The following is a 20783-nucleotide window of genomic DNA, read 5'->3' as shown; positions in this document are numbered from 1 at the left end:
AAGCATTCTGAATTATTCCACTACCGTCACAACCACCGCATTCAAAGCACCGATAGTCACCTTCTGATCAGGTACGATCAACATCTTTGACTAAAACGAAGAAGTGATTGTTGTTATAGACAACAACACTAAAAAATTCACAAATGTGACTCTGAATTTGATTGAAATTTGTTTTAAACAAAACCATATTGTGAATAAAAAATCTAACACTAGTTGTTTAATATTATCATTAATACTGATAAAATGGATATGTCATAATTTTTTAGATTGCTACAAAACATAAGAAAATGTTTTGGATTGAAAAAGAAAATAATGCAAGTTGTACTTTTGTTACAGTTATGCAACAAAATTACGTGATTATTATGTGAGCCAACGTAATTTACGTGATTGAAATGTCACTTACTTGGTTTTAAGTAGAAATTGGTTATGTTTATTTTTCAAGCAAATTACGTGAAATTCCATAAACTTATGCATCGAATTACACAATTGGCAAATTGGGTATATATAGTCCCTAGTCAGCATATTAAAATCGCAAGAATATAGAATTCCCATTTTTCTCTGGTTCTAGTGCTAAGGTTTGGAGGTGTTGCATGCTCCAAAATAAGAAAAAATCTGAATTTCAGATTTCTATTGAATAAGACTGAGTTAACTCAGACTTAAAGAGAGATTTATGCACCATGCATTCTTGAGGGGAAAAGACTGCACCTTTGATCGTATGATCAAAATTAAATTCTCCTTCTATTTTATTAGTCGTGTGATTTTAATATTTGACATGTCAGAATTTATCATGTGAACAAGTGTTTAACTTTAAACTTGTCTAACTTGGACTTAATTCCAAAGTTATATGTTTATACAATTTTATTTATTGCAGTCAAGATAAGTGAATCAAAAGTTCTTATAAATCAGTGTTTAGAGAATTTGAATCTCTAAACATAATAAATTATGATATGTGCGAACTTGATGGCACATAAACTAGAAATGTTAAATTGATATTTTATCATATTTATTGTTGACTATAAATTTTGAAGAAATAAAATTGATATGCTTGATATGTTCAATTTCTATAACGAAAATTGAAATTCATGTTCGATAGAGTACCCAAGTCTAAGAACAAAAATTCTAATAAAGAAGTTTTGAAGAAAAGACAATCCAACTTGTCTTATTTTTTAACTTAGACTTGTCTGGACTATATTTAAATTCTGGATCCCAAGAGAGTTGAACATACTAGTAGAGCCTATGAATGTGTATTCATTGGGTATGCTATAAATAGCGAAACATATAGGTTTATGACCTAAATGCTAAATTGATCATAGAATAAAACGATGTTGATTTCTATGTAAATATTTACCCCTTTAAATAAAGAATAGTGGTGGCACTAGTGGGGGCACTAGTGGGAGCATGACATTTATGGGGGCAATATAAATTCCTTTTTAAAAATTAAAAACTAGTGGGGGCACTATATCTGATCATATTTCCGTAATCAGAAATAGTTATGAAAACATCATACGAGATGTTACAGAACCTCAAAGAGGTAAGAAAACTAGAATTGCTGAAGAGTATGAACTTGGTTTATACATTGGAAGAAGATCCATTAAGCCTTAAAGAAGCTACATCCTCATTGGATGCTGAATTATGGCAAGACGCAATCTGGTTTTAGTTTTTTCCAAAATTCAAATACAACTGATTGGTTTTATTTGAAGAAAAAAGAATGAAAGGTTCAACTAGCTAAGAAAATGAAGAGAAAATAAGGTTTGCTGAAAATACCCATTGTCTTCTGCACTTTTAAGAATCCAAACAACCTATCTAGCACCAAGTTCATGTAATGTAACAACTTTCGCTTCCTCTAATACACAACCCTAACTTCAGTTTATGGCTTATTCCTCCGCTTTTGGTTTTGTTTCTAAACGCCAATACAAAGCATAACCATCATCAATAGATTACATACAAGACCATTGTTGAGCTTAAAAGCTAAACTTCCCAATATAGCTTATGGAGTGGGAGGCTCGGATGAGAGAGAAAAAGGGAGGAGAATAGGATTTCAAGCTTGTGTTAGGGCTTAATTGTGACAAGGATCATGATATATTAATTGCATATTGGATTGGTTTTGATTTGGGAGATGAATTGGTGATATTTGAGGGAAAAGAGAGAGAGCCGTGAGAGACAAAGAGGAAAGAGGAGGGAGTTGTTTTTTGATGGAGGAGAAATGAGAGGGAAGGAATAAGGGCAGGTGGGATAACTCTTATAAATACTAATGTTGAAATTACTTTTATGCCCTTTCCTTAATTTGCAACTTCATATTCTCGTTTGTTCTCAGTTGGCTAACACAACACAGTTAAATATTCTTAGTGCTCCGTTAAATAATGTTCGAGATAATACCAGAAATCTTTGTGTTCCTCGTTATATAATTAACCCTTCATAATTATTTCTTTTCTAACATGTTCAACTAATACTGCAGTCTATTGAGAATTTGCGGGATATTACAAATTATCCAATAATCAAAACCAAAAAAATAGATGTCTAAAAAACAAAAACAAAAACAAAATCAAACTCAATTATAAATTAGAGATGAATATGTTGAACCTGATATGAGATGCGACAGTGAAGGTCAAAGTTGGGTCGATGACGGATAGGAAGAGACGGCGACACAATAGAGAATGAGGAAGGTTATTGACAGTGACTTTGTCTCAAAATTGAGAATAAATTCTAGGGGTGTTTGTGTAAATTTTCATAGTAACATCATTAAGGTCTTTTATGTAAACACTCAACATAAATATTTACTGGAATAACAAAAAACTCCAACAATCGTTGTTCTCCTCCTCCTCCTTTCCTCAATCAAATGATGGCTTCCATTGCAAAGCCCAAAAAACACGTATACGTCCATCTTTGGATTGCTTCTCTACTACTGGTATTAACCCGTACATCTAGTACACCTGAATCAATATCAGGTGCGGGATGTCCCCCAACAATGGAAAGCTTCCAACTCTGTAGAGACCTGCTGGAGCTCATCGCCACGCTCCATTATTCTCACAACAGAGAAAACACAACATCCTCTGTTGTGTTTGTTGCTGCCCCACCAACCCCAAAAGGATGGGTTACGTGGGGACTCGATCCCATAGGCTCAGGGATGATTGGCTCACAAGTCATAGAGACATACATAAATGACGATGTAATGGAGATAATAACACCGAATATCCAAGATTACAATATAATTGTTCTTATTAAGTTAACCATTGAAACATAGGATTTGAAAGCTGAAGAGAACGGTGGTCTAATGAAAATATATGCATATGTGAAACTTGAAAACTCTCAAGGAGTCAACATGACTTGGTAGGTAGGTCACTTCATTGTGAATGGAAAGCTCTTCAAACATCACTCACACCCAGCAAATCTAAATGCCAAAGAGAAGCTAAACTTGGCTAAAGAATGTGCTTTAAAATCCAGGTCAGTAATTGTGTATTTAATTTTATATATTTATGAAAACTGTCTATTCTTAAGTTATTTTTAGAAAAATAGGTGTTTTGTACCATTTTTTAAAATGACGGGGTTTCGAAAAATAATGATTATGCTTGTTTTCTTTTTCTATTAATTTTCATGTTTGATGTTTTGCTGAATGATGGCAGGTATATGAAATATTATATAAACTTGGTTGGACAATTTTCATTTTCACTACATTGATCATTGAAAAATATGTGGATATTTATCTATCAGCTCATCTGTGGTGGTTCTACCTTCAAGTTGGTTTCCAATTTGGAGGGTATGATGTTGGATCTCTTAGTTGGGGAATCAGTATCTTTCTTACAAGTGAGATGATTGAATTTAGTGGGCATCGCAGTATGAGAAGTATGATGTTTTTCTTTGCCACTGCTATACTGGTAACAAAAGATTTCTGAATGATTATTGAATTTTTTTCTTCTTCAGATTTTGAATCTAAAAGATTTTTGTGATATGAATAACCTTCCTTATTGCTTCTTTTTTGTAGATTTCCGAATAAATTGTCATGCCATCACAAGAATAGATCTTGCTGGAATTTGACTCACAATAAGTTTAGATACTTAGTAATGTTGATTGAGGTTGGCCACGTATCCCGAGGATTTAAAGTGTTCGGTCATGAAGATGCATGGAAGTCATGGTACATTGCTATTCTTTCTTTCCAAAAATAGAATTGTACCAAGACTTTCGTGTCTCTTCATGACTGAAGACTTTAAACCCTTAGAATAGATGGACAACTCCAATCAACATTACCAAGTATCCAAACTTACTGTGAACCAAATTCCAGCAAGATCTATTCTTGTGATCCTTGTCTGGCATGACAAACAATTTGCAAATTTGCAACAAAAAAAAATAAGGAATGGTTAATTCATATTACAAAAATCTTTTAGATTCAAAATCTGAAGTAAAAAAAATTCAATAAGCATTCAGGAATCTTTTGTTTGTAGGATAGTAGTGGCAAATAAAAATCACAATTCCCATATTGCGAGTCCCACTGAAGAGACCAATGCATAGGTTGGCCGCATTTTCCTTGACTTAATCTACACCTTATGGTTAAACAAGTATTTTTTTTTGAAGGAACCTTATGGTTAAACAAGTATGTATAACATTTTCCGCTCACTAACCTACACCTTCAAGCTGAAGATTTTAATTTATGGAAATTCACTTGAATTATGGTGCAGGAAGAGCTTGATGGTCGATCTAGTACATTGTGTTAAATTTGGTTCGTTGCTGCTGTCATGTGAAGGACTTTAATTGGACTGTTCATCCTAGTTATAACTATATCATATGATAGTATTGTATGCTCATTGTTTATGCCACCATCTAGTGACCTATGGCCACTGCCAGTTTCCAGAGTAGGACCATTTTTACCTACGGACAAGTCATAAACGTCACTAAAACTATTATTATTATTATTATTATTATTATTATTATTATTATTATTATTATTATTATTATTATATTCACAAACATAACAACTCGTACAAACTCACTTTCTCTGGATGGAACACAAACTTCACTCATATCGCAAATCACCGTGAACCTCACCTCGCCACCGTACGCCGTATTTCTAACTTCACCACCGAATCAAAACCTAGCACGTCTCACCTCACCACCGTATCTCTCACTCTCGCAGATTCTCACCTCCGTCAAGCATTTAAATTGGGTGACGTCGTAGTAGCAGAAACGATGATGGTGACTCTTAGCATTTCTTCTCATCGTTAGGGTTAGTGTTCTCATTCTTTGAGATTTGCGCTATTTATCTAGAAATTGTTGTTGTTGCTGATGTTGAAATTGACGTGTTTCAATTGTTAAAATTGAACTTGAGTTTGAAATTGATGTTGAAATTAATGTGTTTTCATCTATAACTCGGGTAATTCTTCACTGCAACATGTGATTCTCTCGAGTTGTTAGCCACAAAATGAAAATCAGTGTTAATGATGATTTTAATGTAATATTTTATCAGTTTCTTCTTCTTTGAAATATGTGGTTGTAGAATAAGCTTTTGTTGGACTTGTAGAATATGTTACGGTTTTACTTATTTTATTTTATGCATTTGTTTTGCATCTAGAGAAAATAATAAAATGCGAGATAATAGATTGATGAAATGGTGGCCAAATTTGGCTGATTGGCTTGCATATCCTGTAGTATGTAGTAGGATTGAAAGTTATAACATTGCAGTATTTGTTTGAATTTGGTGTTTGATTTTGGCCAAATGAATTTCCTCACTATAAATTCTGCAAGAAAGAAAGAGGTGGTATGATATTATTCAAGAAAGAAGGACCATTACGACACCTAGAAGATATGGTTATGCAGACTTGGTTAAAAGCGGTGAATGAAGAGATGGATTCATTGGTGAAGAACCAAACTTGGAAACTACCAAAAAACCAAAGGGTAGTAGGATGCAAGTGGATCTTCAAGAAAAGGGAAGGTATTCCGGGAGTTGAAGGTCCTAGGTACAAAGCAAGACTTGGGGCCAAGGGTTTCACTCAAGTTGAGGGGATTGACTAGAATGAGATCTTCTCACCGACATTGTTCTTCAAGGATACTTATGGCAATTGTGAATCAATTCAATCATGAGTTAGAACAAATGGATGTGAAAACTGCTTTCTTACATGGTGACCTTGAAGAGATAATCTACATGGAGCAACCAAATGGGTTTGTGGAAAACAAGTCTAAGGTATGTCTTTTTAAAAAATCTTTGTATGGGTTGAAGCAAAGCCCTGGGCAATGGTATCGTCGCTTTGATGGGTTTCTGTTGAAGACCGAATTTATGAGAAGTGGGTATGATTCTTGTGCGTACATGTTAAAGAAGAAGGAGAAAGTTATTCTCTACCTTCTTTTATGTGGATGATATCTTGATGGCAAGCTCTAGCAAGGTTGATATTGTGAAGCTCAAAGAAAAGTTAAATGGTGAATTAGTGATGAAAGATCTTGGTTTGGCAAAGAGAGTCATTGGAATTGTTATATTGAGGAATCGTGACAAAGGAGAACTTTTCTTATCTCAACTAAGTTATTTGAAGAAGGTGGTGGAGTGTTTTAGAATGTCAAACTCTAAAACCGTGAGCACTCCCTTGGCTCACCACACAAAGTTGTCTATAAAACAATGTCCTCATTCCGAGGATGAGAAGAAGATGATGGAGAGTACTCCCTATTCAAGTGGGGTTGGAAGCATCATGTATGGAATGGTTTGTAGTAGACCGGACTTGACTTATGCGGTGAGCATTGTGAGGTTGTTTATGGAAAATCCGGGTATTGTGCATTGGGAAGCTTTGTTGTGGGTGTTGAGGTATTTGAACGAGTCTTTGATGGGCAGTATGAAGTACACAAGAAATGCTCAAGAGAAAGACGCTTTGTAGGGGTACGTAGATGCGAACTATGCGGGAAATGCGGACACAAGAAAATCTTTATCGGGTTTTGTGTTTACTCTTCATGGCACGACTACTAGTTGGAAGGAAAATCAACAATTCGTGGTTGCACTATCTACAACTCAAGTGGAGTATATTGCCCTTGTTGAAGGGGTGAAAGAGGCCATATGGTTGAAATGTATGATTGGCGAGTTAGGAATTACTCAAGAATGTGTGAAGATACATAGTGATAGCCAAAGTGACATTCACTTGGAAAATCACCAAGTGTATCATGAGAGGACAAAGCACATTGACATTCGTTTGCACTTTGTGAGAGAAATGGTTGAATCGAAAGAGATTGTTGTGGAGAAAGTTGCATCGGAAGAGAATCCGGCGGATGTCTTTACCAAGTCATTACCTAGATCAAGGTTCTAGCATTACTTGGACTTGATCAAGTTTGTTGAAAAGTAATTCCCCCATTGGAGAGAGCAACATGGCGGTTGATGGTTAAATTGACAACATCACCTGTTTGAAGTCAAGGTGGATAAATGTTGAAATTTACTTAAAATTGAAGGTATGAAGGAGTAAAAAATTGTGCCCCGATCTGTAGAAATAGGTGGCCAATTTTGAGTGTTAATTCAGCCTTTCCTTTCGAAATTTTCCGGGCCCCGATTTGTATAAATCGGTGGCCAATTTTGAGGATAAGACTGGGTTCGTACTATGTATGAAGGTGAAATCGGGGGCCGATTTGCTGATTTCGGTGGCCGATTTTCGCGTTTTCTGAACACTATAAAAAACTTCATTCTTCATGTTTTTTGGGAGAGCTTCAAGAGAGAAACCTTGGTTTACAAAGGAGGTAACTTTAAGATTGAGTGTCTTTGTAGTGAGGTTCTCTTCGCTTGGGTAACATTGTAATCACTTTAGGTAGTGAGACTTCACCATTGGAAGGACGAAAAAGCTTCCTTTTGTATTTTGTCTTAGGATTCATTGAGAGTGTGGGTGACTTGAAAAAGGGTAGAAATTAGATCTTGTTCTTTTGTGAGCTTTTAAGCTAATCTCTTGTAACTCTTTGTATCACTTTCATCTTAGTGGATTGGAGAGCTGCTCTCTCCCCCATTGTAGGTCATATTGGACTGAATTGGGTTACCATCTTGGTGTGTTTGTTTTCTTTCTTGCTTTCTTATCTTGTTTGCTTTGATTATGCTTGTGGTGTTTCTTTACACATAGATTTAGATCTGTTTTTTTTTTTTGTTGTTGTTGTTGCTTGAGGTTACTTTGCTCATTGATTACCACTCCCTTTGCTGCACACATAATCATTGTTTTTCATTGGTGTGATTCTTTTGAGATCGAATTCACAACACTATAAAATATAACTGCCAGATTCTTCATAATTTAAAAAGTATTGTAATACATATTAAAAATATAATAGAACCATATGAAAAAAGTAACATACCTCCTGAAGTGCTACTAAGGCTTCAGCCGTCTAGCGTGATACCTCCATAGATAGTTGGTCTGTAATCTGTCTGACCTACATCCAAATACTTGACTAGATGTCATTCCAACAAATCATAGGGCCAAGTTTAAACTAACTTCTATATCATAAGATTCTTTCAATATTTCTTTTTTACATAAGTGATTATGTAGAAGTCCAAACTAACCTAAGCAACTAACATTAAAAAAAAAAAGTTCTTATAATTTCATAGGGTTATAGAGAAAAAACTAATAAAACAATTGTGACATAATCACTGAAGTAAAAATTATCTGAGTTATTTTGCAACACCCATCAATATACAACAGTTTTTATCGAGTAATCATACCGAGGCTATGCATTCGCGAGAAAGGATAGAATTTAACCCTTAAAATTATTGGAACAAAAGAGCAATACTTATAATTTTCTAATACTAAGTTTATAGTAGGCTATTGATTTTTGTATGTTCCGGAAAACATTCACTTATTTCAAAAATATCTCTAAAAATACAACGATCTCCCACTTATTTCAAAATTTTAATTAAAGACAAAATATTGGGATGAACATGGTAGATGTAATACATCTTTCAAAAATAAATCCTAGATGTAATTCTTCAAAAAAAAAATGTAATGCGTTGTAACTATGTTGCCAATCAATTGGCCCAACTAATTTTGAGCTTCTCTTTTCATCAAAATAAACAAATGTAATGCACTAATTTCAGACAATAATCTTCTTCTCATCAATCAACATAAAATAAGCAAAACTTGAATCTCATTTTTTTTTCTTCTTAAAAATCCTTATGAACTAAATTGAACCAAATCCTCAACCATTAAAAGTTAACCATAGAAATAACATCAAAACATAGGGCACGTGGAGAGAAAAAGGAGATTGTAGATATAAAAAAGAGATTGAAAAAGATTGGTTAGAAGTTAATAGATGATTCCTTAAAAAAAAGAAGTTAATAGATGATATCATCAAATCCAAAATGCAAAACAAGAATATGCACGTTCCAATTACATTATCTCTAAAAACCACACGATTTTCCATTTATCTTTGTAGATCCAGTTCAAAACGACCAAGAGTTAATCACCGAAGAAAAAAAGAAATAAAGAGGATAGAGAAACCTAACCTGTTTCTATCGAAACACAAGAGTAAATTACAATATGGTATTATTGAGGAGACCAAGACATGGACCATTGTAATCACGTTGCATAGTTCCATACATCAAAACACCTTCGTTTTGCAAGCTCTGACTCTTCAGTAGACAAACTTGTAGAATCGTCTCTAGCTATAATTCCTTAGATTGTTGGTGCGGAGGACGGAGGAAAATAAACCTGCAAAATCAAAACACAAAACCGAGAAACAATAATAGTGACCGAACTAAAAATGATCTGAGTTATTTTGCAACTCCCGTCAAAATACAACAGTTTTTCGATGTTAATCATGCCGAGGCTATCCATACATGAAAAAAACAAGAATTTGACCCATAAAATTATTGGAACAAAAGCACAATACTTATATATAATTTTGTAACACTAAGTTCATTGTAGGCTACTGATTATTGTATGTTCCGTAGAACATGTACTTCCTGACAATTAAGAAGACTGTTTCATATATATAAGGCATTTACGAAGTCAATAAAATGGTACACGGTTCAACACGTTCAGTAAAAGCCAAGGAAACAAATAAGCTATCAAATTCCTTGACTGAGCAACAAAAAACTAACTAGAATATGGAATTAAAACAAACACATGATAATAAGTTATTAATTGTGATTAATTTGACTTGGTCTAGTTGTGTTACTAGCTGTTTGGTTTGCATTTTCATATTCTATTTTCATTTTTTTAACTGTTTTCATTTTCAATTTTTAAGATTTAGAAAATACATTTGTTTTTTTTTTAACCAAAAAAAATACGTTTGTTTTGATATATAGAATTAAGATTTTCAAACAATTTATAAATATTTTATATATAGAATTAACAAAAGTTATTAAAAAGTCTCTAAAAAAAAGTTATTAAAACGTACTTCTCTAAAAACAGAAATTAAAACGTACTATATATTTGGTAGTTAATATAAGTTTGTTTTTATTATTGTCTCTTTTAATTTAATAAAAGTGATTTAAAACAAAATGGTGTTTTTTTGCATTTATTTTGGATACAATTTAGTGACATTATATTTCTGGTCCCTTATATAATATCAAATTTTATTATAGTGTCTAAAATTTTATTTCAAATTTTTCTCTGTCTAAATTTTTTTAAAAATCGGTATCAGGTCCAAGTAACTGTCACTAGTTTTAATCCTGCTTTTCCATAGACGTTGACGTCGCATGTTTCAAATTACATTTTTATATGACATATCATTGGTACGATCTTAATACATAAATTTGTTTGAATAACAGTCTTAAAATATTATTAGATTAATAATTTAACAATTTAATCTTTATGAATTTATATATACTTCAAATTAGAAATTAAATTGTTAAATTTTGCCTTATAAATTGATACAAGCTCAAAAAGACACAATGTTATTATTCTCTACATTATCCATCTTTGAAATTTTGCCTTATAAATGGCTTCTTCCATTTTCTGTGTACAAATAGTGATACATCATTTACATATACAATCTTGTCTCTTTCACACAAATTCAGAAACAACAAAAGAAAATTGAAAATTAAAACTTGCTATAAATTTATTGGAAGTGACGAGGTAAACTTGCTTATACGGGTCTTTCCAATTTGGTTTTCTTATCATTTAGTTAAAGTGTTGTTAATGAGTATGGTCTCTGGTCTCTCTCTCACATTATACAAACACAAAAACTATTTACTATACATAATTACAGAGCCTAATTAAGAATTAGAATAGTGAGAAAGAAAGTCTTAATTAACTCACAGAATCAGAAACATTGCAGCCAGAATTGTTACCTTTTGACTCAAGCTGCAAGCAAAGATCCTTCTGTCGAATTTAGACCATAAGAGAGATCAAATGGTTCCAACGAACGTTTCCCAATTCACGGCAGTCCAGCAAACTGTACCAATTGCAGCCATCAAATTAGTGAAATAAATCCATAATATTGTAGTATAAATTAGGCATAGAATTATCTCCAAATAGAAATCATCATATAAATATAAGCATCAATTGAATGTTAATGAGAATAAACAAGAGAGATCAAATATACTTATCTGCCTTAACATTGATGTATAACTTGGCCACCGACATACACAACTCGAATGAAAATGGAACATGAGATGAAACTTGGGACACATGAACCCAATTTCATTAGGAGTGGAACTATTTCAATTTAGGTTAGTATACTGCTGATCTCTAAGTGAAAGGCTTCATATTATGCCACAGCCCACATGGATTAACCGATTTTTTAGTTGAGAAAATAAGGTAAGATTTGACTGACTTATTAAGCAAACAAAGCACAGTAATAGGCTACAAAAATGAGAACGTGGCTTTGAGAGGAATACAAGCTTGGTCAAATATCTACCAATAATATATAAATAAAAGTTTTGCAAAAAAAAGAATATAAAAAAAACACTACTCAATTTTTTAAACTATTCCTATTCCCAAAATTTTACATGCCTATTTTAACTTTTTACATGGGGAAATATTGGATAATCAAATGTCAAGGTTGAAATTTTTACCAAAATAGGACACTAAATGCCCCTAACCCAACCATGTTTTTTTTTTTTTTATAAGCTAAGAGCAAAACGACATAAGAAGAGTGGCACTCAACTAAGTTGGTGCCCTACTCTAATTTTTTGCCAATTGCTCATATATATTATTAAAAAAAGAGAGAAAATTACATAAAAACTGGGGGACATAAAACCTTACCCAATCAATCCATGTGAATCAACCCTCACGGGTAATACGTCAAAGAAGAACAACACGGTGAAGAACAACACAGGATCTAATCCTAAACAATTCTAACAAACGAACACCATAAACGATAAATGTAACACCCACAACGTGGCCCAGTAACAGTGGCGGAGCCAGGCCGGCCCCGGACTTAAGCGGGATGAGTCGGACCACCGGGCTGTTACAGGATGACCCCACGTTGATAGGAGGAACCAAATCACAAGTGAATGAGAGGGATCCGGAGGACGTGTAGGTATGGAACTACATGGTTGAAGGAAGGCTTATAAGAATTGTTAGGTACTACCCATATCAACAAGATGCATCTTCTTTTCGGGAGCTCAATCCATAGGAACTCCACAGTTAAGCGTGCTTGACTTGGATCACGTACCATCAACTCCCTACAAAAACTACAGCAAGCATTAACGACTCTTAGAAATATTTGAGTAGAAAGTAAATAAGTAACGACTCTTAGAAAGTTAACATCACAGGTACAACATCAAGTTCATCAAAATTTGGAGTTAATATGGCATAAACAGGTTCCTTTAAAAGTTTCAATCCTTGCTTTGCGTCTGTTGAAGAATCGTTTACCTACTAAATCCAATTTGGCGGATCGTGGTGTTATTTCTGTCGAGGATTGGCTTTGTGTTACGGGATGTGGGCATGTTGAAGATGCCAATCATATGTTTTTGTCTTGTCCTATTTTCGGTGCTCTTTGGCCGATGGTGTGACAATGGCTCGGAGTCGATGGGGTAGATTGTCACGTTATCTCAGATCATTTTGTGCAATTTATTGAATATGCAGGTGTATTGAAAGCTCGTCGCTCTTTATTTCATTTGATTTGGCTTCAATGTGTTTGGATTGTATGGAATGAGCGGAATGACAGGTGCTTTAGGAACCATCAGAGTTCTATACCACAATTACTAGACAAAGTAAAATCTCATACCTTATGGTGGTTGAAAGCTAGCAATGTAGCCTTTACTTTTGGGACTCTTAGTTGGTGGTCGAGCCCGCTCTTATGTTTGGGTATTGATTGATTTTGTTGTAATATTGACAGGATGTTGTTTCCCGTAATTGTTTTGGCACATCTTGTGCCTTAATAATTGCGGTGTTCATAGTAATATATTCCATTTTTGATTCTTAAAAAAAAAAAAAAAAGTAACAATTAATTTTGACTGTTAAAACAAATTTAATTTATAATTGTAAAATGGTGGTCAATGTGGTAACTTGCCTTTGAGATAAAGTAGGAACAAAAATTCAACAGGTTTCTTTTTCTTCTCCTTAATAGCTAATCATAATAATAACAAGCAGGTTTCTTAATATATCCCAGTATTATAAAGAGATGATGTTCTATGTGTATTCTCCCCATTTTCGTGATTTTTATGCTTGGATCCAAGGATTTAAGAGAGAGAGAAAGGATACGATTTTCATTTTTGGATCAAAAGTGATATAATATTTGTATAAAAGTATCCAAAGGGAATGGGATAAGGTTGTTATAATCGATTATTTTATACAGATATATGTGTATACTTGATATGTAGAAAGATATATTGCGTTGTGACTATTCTTCCTTTTTTTTTTTTCTGACGTTGACTGTTCCTCCTTCATATGTATAATTGAGTATGTTTGATTGTTTGTAAAAATTTCAAGGACTTTGATCTCTTTGATGAAAAGAATAATGGCATTGTAGAATTTGAGGAGTTTGTACATGCTCTCAGTGTCTTTCATCCTTATACTCTTTTGGAAAAGAAAATTGATTACAATTTACAAGACTACAGTTAGCATTTTGCAGTTGTATTTTCTTCTTATTATCTGTTTTAGTACCATCAGTATGGATTAAAGATCAATTATATTTTCTTGGTTTGCTCACAATTGCTTTTAGATTGTATGAATTAAGACAGACGGGATATATTGAACAAGAAGAAGTAAGTATCTTGGCATATTTATCCTAGAATAATATTGCTCAAGAATTTTGTTAATGCAACATCGATTAATATTCTACAAAAGCTTCAGTTTTCTTGGGTCACCTATCTAATATTCTAGGTTTTGATTCATTCCACTTCATGTGACCATAATTTGATAACATTGCATTTCAATCATTGCACCTGTTAGCTTTTAACGTTTACTCTAACTGATAACATTAATTATGCTCTTCCCCTTCACACACTTTCTTCAAGCTTTGTTTAGTTTCCGTCCAATTAGGATATCTAAAAGTTGAAAGATCATTGTTTCAACCTTTCAATTGAAAGATCATGTGTCTACTACAGCCACCGAACGCAAACAAGGTGGATTGCTTTTGTTGTTGCAAGATCTTCAAAATAAGGTATCTTCTCTTCCCTATAGGTCATTAGTTTCTATAGTTATATCTTCAAAAACTAAATTCATATGATTTTATAATTATTACTGAAATTCGATCCATCCTCCTTCATTCTATAAATCCATCCAATAACATACATAATATGCCTTGAAATGGAAATATACTAAAATTTGCCTGAGACAACTTCTTATCTTTTAAAAAGAAGGGTGAGTGTATGTTTTCTACTTTCTTTTGCAAAAAAATTAAGTGGCTAATATTTTTAGCATTCTTAAACCTTGCCTTAAAAAATTTCCCACCAAACGTTCAAAGAATTTACATTTGATAAGAAACTTTTTTTATCTCACCTTTGAATTTTGTACTATAGATATTTTAAGGGCTTTAATAGAAGACAATTGCTTCATTTTAAAAGGATAAACAATTTTTGTTACAAACACAAGTTCTTACATGTATAAGTTTCTTTTGATTGTTGATGCCGATGAAAGAAAAAACCTGAAGCCAAATTCTTCGGTCAATAGCTCTGGAGATTGAAATTGTCCTTTATATTCAAGAGACCCGTAAATATGATCCCCATAAATAAATACAAACTTTATTTAGTGGATTGAAGATGAAACAACATTACCCTAGATACTACGCTCAAGCTAATTGTGAACGTCGCAAAAAAAGCAGGCAACTTCATTTCTTCATTTATAACTTGAGATTTATCTTGTCTTATTTAGCAACTGTGGACGTCACAAACGAAGCAAACATGATTAATAACTAAATTAGTCATCGACATCTCTTCACATATGGAGACGTCGATGACTAATTTAGTTGCGTAGAGAGATTGTCTACCGCAATCATAAACAAAAAATGAATCGAGACATTAAGTTTCATTCTTTTAGGAGGCATGACATCGCAACAAATTTTGCTTGCATTCTTTCCTCTTTTGCCGAAGACAAATCCAACATTGAGATTTTGAAGGAGACAGCAGGCATTTTTTTTTTCCCTAAGTTATGACATAGCCAAATGCCTCAAGATAAGCCGTTAAATTATAATTAGGCCTAAATCATGCCACATGTACTATTTTATAGAAAATGTTTGATTTGTTTATATTGTAGATTGTAGATTAATAGAGAAATAATAATACAATTCACAATACTTTTCAAAATTGAGTCAAAATAATAAAGGTAAAGTTACAAGTATATATAGATATAATTTGATGACAAGTTTTACTAAATACAAAAAGAGCTGATGGAGTAAATATGTTACAGTATCTATCTACTCATTTCACTATCATCAATCACAAACCAACCCCTCTCACTTTTTTCTCTTCTCTTTATAAAAGAAAACAAACTTTTCCTGCTTAAAATCTAGAAGGGCTAAATAAGGGTCTGAATTTTTTATGCATAAATTATTGTACACAGAAATGTCCTTTTTAATTCTTCATTAAAAAAGCCAACCACCCTTTAATTTTTTTCCCCTCTTTAACTTTCTTGACTCAATTTAATTTTTTATTCTTTTTAACTTTTTTTATCACCAAGGCTTTTAATAGGGTACATTTTTTTTTTTTTGACTAATTTAATAGGATACCTTGAATAGTGTGAATTTTCTTTTTTTGTCTCTATGGTTATTTTTCTTTCAAAATATAGTTCAATTCAAGGGTCTATATATACCAACCACCCTTTAATTTTTTTTCCACTCTTCAACTTTCTTGACTCAATTTAATTTTTTATTCTTTTTAACTTTTTTTTTATCACCAAGGCTTTTAATAGGGTACTTTTTTTTTTGACTAATTTAATAGGATACCTTGAATAGTGTGAATTTTCTTTTTTGGTCTCTATGGTTATTTTTCTTTCAAAATATAGTTCAATTCAAGGGTCTATATATATGTGTGCTTATGTACACTCTTTAGGTAACTAAGCTTAAACAAGTGAACCATTTTTTTTCTGTCTTTGTGAGTTGAGTTTGAAGTGAGAGCACCAATGGCGTTTTTCATGGCAATTGTTGGTGTATTCTTGGTTCTTTGTTTTTGCTCTGCTCTCTTGAGGTGGAATGAATTAAGGTATAGGAAGAAAGGTTTGCCACTTGGAACAATGGGGTGGCCAGTTTTTGGAGAAACAACTGAGTTTCTTAAACAAGGTCCAAATTTCATGAAAAACCAAAGAACAAGGTAAAAACTTCATCATATGTGTTACAATTCTTACATCTTATAATATGAGTTTCTTTCATATCTAGATTTTATATGTCTCATGAAATCATTGTTCACTTGCAAAGTTGAAAAAAAAGTGTTTTTGATAACATTTTGATACCGTGTTTATAGAGATTGGATTTTCAAAGTTTAGTGTATGTTTGAATTTACGATGAATTAGACAAAATCCTTGTGTTTGTATGATTTTGGAAATGTTATATTTTAGAGTTTCAACAAAATCATTTTGTTAATGTGATTTGGTCAAATTCATTTATGATTCAAAATAACAATTTGTTTAGTTTCAACAAAATCATTGTATAAATGTGATTTGGTCAAAATCTTAATGTGATTATGTTGACAATTGTGATTATTAAGCATAATATTAAAAGAAATACTATTTGATGATTTCTTTTTGGTATAGAAAAAAGGTAAACAAAAAAAAAACACAATTTTACTAACAAAAATGACTTATGACATGCATAAGATGCCTATATGAAAGATCTTTTTCTTATTTAATATTGTTTCTTAAATTAGTCAAACTTGGTATGAGGTAAGCATTCTTGATGCATGTACTTTTACCACAATAGTAATAAAAAAAATATACCCTTTGTAAATGGCAGGTTTGGAAGTTTTTTCAAATCACACATACTTGGCAGTCCTACAATTGTTTCAATGGATCCAGAGCTTAATAGATACATATTATTGAATGAATCAAAAGGTCTTGTTCCTGGATACCCTCAATCTATGTTAGATATCTTAGGAAAATGTAATATTGCAGCTGTTCATGGCTCCACTCATAAGTACATGAGAGGAGCACTTCTTTCTATCATTAGCCCTACCATGATTAGAGATCAGATTTTGCCTAAACTTGATGAGTTTATGAGTGCTCAATTAAGAAATTGGGATGACAAAATCATCAACATTCAAGAGAAAACTAAAGAGGTTTGTAGCTTTATATTAATTCATATTCAATGTTTTGAAAATCGAACCAGACATCGAAACATAAATTGACATTATCTACGGTTTGACGGAGGTTTTTTCCTTTGGATATCTGGTCGATTTTTCCATTTGGATATCTGAAGGATTTGATGTCTTGTTCGGTTTTTAAAACATTGTTCAAATTTCATTAGCTAAATGATAAAATTTATTAATAATTTAACTTCCTAACATGAATTTTCAAACATTTGAACAGATGGTCTTCCTCTTATCTTTGAAGCAGATTGCTAGTATAAAATCAACCTCAACAATAGCTGATTCTTTCAAGACAGAGTATTTTAAGCTTGTTTTAGGAACCCTTTCTCTACCTATTAACCTTCCTGGCACAAATTACTACCGTGGATTTCAGGTTTGATCACTAATCTTTTTTCACATTTTGGTGCTTATTATTTTACAAGAAAATTTAGACCATGATTTTAAATTATCGTTACAATCATGCTGAAAACCTTTATAATGCGGAAAAATACGAGAAAAGATGGTTGATGCAGTTGAAATTGTGGTTGTGAAGCGCACCTCAAAATCTTTTATATTGCGACCCTAAATTATTGCATATGCAGACGACAATTTAAAATCATGATAATTGATATGAAGATGCATGAATTATTATTTTTATTTATTAATGTTCAATTTTTTTAACTATTATAAAGTATTTTAGTATGGTACTATTTCACAATGTGTTGCAGGCAAGGAAGAATATAGTCAGCATTTTGAGTCAACTAATAAAGGAAAGAAGAGCATCCAATGAAATTCACAAAGACATGCTTGGTTTTTTGATGGAAAGAGAAGAAAACAAGTACAAACTAAGTGATGAAGAAATCATTGATCAAGTGATTACACTTATGTATTCTGGTTATGAAACTGTTTCAACCACATCAATGATGGCTGTGAAGTACCTCCATGACCATCCCAAAGCTCTTGAAGAACTAAGAGTGAGTGCAAAACTTCATTATTTCCTTAAACATAATTTTTTTCTTAAGTATAATATAATTGTATTAAATAAAGGTCTGCGACTACGATTTGATACGTGACATGATGATTTTTTTGTCTATGACTGCAACGCACGATTGAAGCTGTATCAATCGTGTTTGATTGCGATGCTTAGCAATATAGCATTGTTTAGAATTGCGGCGCGACCAATATTTAAAACTTAGGTTAGAATATTTTGCTATGTTTTCTATCCTATCTATGTGATCTATATGTTGCAGAAAGAGCATTTGGCCATAAGAGAGAGGAAAAAGCCAAATGAACCAATTGATTCCAATGATCTCAAATCAATGAGGTTTACTCGTGCGGTAAGATTGATAACCTTTTCAATGAATTAATTAAATTTATTCTTCTAATAATTGCTAATAATTTTTTTATGTACATTTTTCAGGTGATTTTTGAGACAACTAGATTGGCCACAATAGTTAATGGAGTTCTAAGGAAAACCACTCAAGATATGGAACTAAATGGTATGTGTTATTAGACCACTCTAGTTTGTTATATTTATGGGTTGAAGACATTTTTTTTTTACTCTTTTATTTTCTTAGCTACTTTTTCAACAAAAATTGAAAGAAAAAAATAAAGTAAATTGTAACTTTGCAAATTAAAAAATGTAATTACTAAGTAACCCAAACAAAAAAATTTGTATCCTTCCTTAGGATATTGATAACACACCTGTCAATTTGCACATCAATTCAAAAAAAATTGTATCCTTCCTTTTTCCTTTTAGCATTAATTTAAATATATGCTAAGCTTAGAGCTGTCAAAAAGAAATTAAGAAGAAAAAAAAAACACAAAGGAATTGATGAATTATATAACTTAGCATATTATTGTTGTGACTAATTTTTTTTTACTAATGTATGTTTTTTTTTTCAGGCTATTTGATTCCTAAAGGGTGGAGAATATATGTGTATACAAGAGAGATAAATTATGACCCTTTTTTGTATCCTGACCCATTAACATTCAATCCATGGAGATGGATGGTTAGTACAACAAATCTCTATTTCTTTTGTAATTGCTTAAAAATAAATTCTATATTATTAAATCAGCATATTGATATCCTTTAAATTAAATATGCAGGATAAGAGTTTAGAATCACATAATTACTTCTTGATATTTGGAGGTGGCACTAGACTTTGTCCAGGAAAAGAGTTGGGAATCACTGAAATTTCAATTTTCTTGCACCACCTTGTAACTAGATATAGGTGAGTTGTGAATAATTTATTATTTAAAATCTGCATATCTTAATGTGTTGAAAATTTAAAAAGAATAATATTATTTACACAATTTTTTTTAATATTTTTTTTTTTTTGTATTACTTCATGTAATCTAGATTCTCCACACAAAAAATAATTATGTATAAATAAATACTGAATTTTTTATTCTGAAACTTGTATTATATTTATGGTGATTCTGACATCTTATTATGTATTTAATGTGGATTGCAGGTGGGAAGAAGTAGGGGGAGATAAACTAATGATATTTCCTAGGGTTCAAGCACCAAATGGGTTGCACATGAGATTTTCATCTTGCTAACTAGGGAGTGACAATATACACAGTAATAAGATGTAGCAGGTTGTAGGGGAATTATGTTTGATATTATTGTTTTGACAAATATTAGAATAAAAATAGTTTTTCTCCTTGCTCTCATTTTATTTGTTTTGCTTATCTTTTCACCTCAATTAATAATTTCTATGCATCAAAAGAAACATAAGTTGGGAAAGTTAACTGGCACTAATTAATTAACCAGCATTTTATGTTTACCTTCTTGAAAAAACAAAAAACAAATGATGATGATAATAATATTAATAATTGAGTTTTTTTTTTTGACTCTATTAATAATTGAGATTGGGTCTAGGAAATCATACTAGATTTCAAAATACAATAAACTAAAATGAATGTTACAAAGATTAATTTCACTATAATAAATTTTGATAGGACAAAAATAAAAACCTAGGGACTAAAAGCAGAAAATGATATTTTTGTAAGGATTAAAAGCATATTTAAACTTCATTGTATTTGTATTTGAGATTATTAATATTATTTAATTTTAGATATAATTAAAAAATGTATAAGAAAGTACATCAGGAACTTCTTGTGCATTGAGTAAGATTAAAAAAATATAGTATTAAATAAACTTGATGGGTAATATTTATTT

General features: G+C 32.0%; 2 protein-coding genes and 1 long non-coding RNA gene across 3 annotated transcripts; 2 read left to right on the top strand and 1 right to left on the bottom strand.

The window, feature by feature from the left end:
* The first annotated feature begins 2965 nt into the window (after positions 1-2965).
* Positions 2966-3991, top strand: LOC146915680 (uncharacterized). Its single transcript, XM_085721413.1, has 3 exons — positions 2966-3166; positions 3621-3872; positions 3980-3991. The coding sequence occupies exons 1-3, from the start codon at positions 2966-2968 to the stop codon at positions 3989-3991; spliced, it is 465 nt and encodes a 154-aa protein (XP_085577539.1).
* A 4275-nt stretch (positions 3992-8266) lies between these two features.
* Positions 8267-11339, bottom strand: LOC146915679 (uncharacterized). Its single transcript, XR_015013406.1, has 3 exons — positions 11225-11339; positions 9434-9638; positions 8267-8364 (listed from the first exon to the last, which is right to left on the bottom strand). It is a non-coding gene; the product is annotated as an uncharacterized LOC146915679 (long non-coding RNA).
* Positions 11340-16057: 4718 nt separating this feature from the next.
* On the top strand, positions 16058-20015 carry LOC146915678 (cytochrome P450 85A-like). Its single transcript, XM_085718035.1, has 8 exons — positions 16058-16627; positions 17266-17587; positions 17838-17990; positions 18325-18570; positions 18847-18933; positions 19017-19095; positions 19502-19608; positions 19706-20015. Exons 1-8 carry the CDS (start codon positions 16440-16442, stop codon positions 19832-19834), a joined length of 1311 nt encoding a protein of 436 aa, XP_085574161.1. The 5' UTR covers positions 16058-16439; the 3' UTR covers positions 19835-20015.
* Positions 20016-20783: the final 768 nt, after the last annotated feature.

The sequence above is a fragment of the Medicago sativa genome, chromosome 6 (assembly GCF_051527215.1).
Source record: "Medicago sativa cultivar Bolivia chromosome 6, Bolivia_mono, whole genome shotgun sequence".
Taxonomy (NCBI): domain Eukaryota; kingdom Viridiplantae; phylum Streptophyta; class Magnoliopsida; order Fabales; family Fabaceae; genus Medicago; species Medicago sativa.
This window is presented reverse-complemented; position numbering and strand designations above follow the sequence as displayed.

Coding starts and splice junctions, on each gene's coding strand:
- LOC146915680 (XM_085721413.1), top strand. CDS start 2,966: ATGGAAAGCTTCCAACTCTGTAGAGACCTGCTGGAGCTCATCGCCACG. Junction 3,167..3,620: donor AGACATACATAAATGACGAT/GTAATGGAGATA, acceptor GAATGATGGCAG/GTATATGAAATATTATATAA.
- LOC146915678 (XM_085718035.1), top strand. CDS start 16,440: ATGGCGTTTTTCATGGCAATTGTTGGTGTATTCTTGGTTCTTTGTTTT. Junction 18,571..18,846: donor AAGCTCTTGAAGAACTAAGA/GTGAGTGCAAAA, acceptor TATATGTTGCAG/AAAGAGCATTTGGCCATAAG. Junction 19,096..19,501: donor TCAAGATATGGAACTAAATG/GTATGTGTTATT, acceptor TTTTTTTTTCAG/GCTATTTGATTCCTAAAGGG.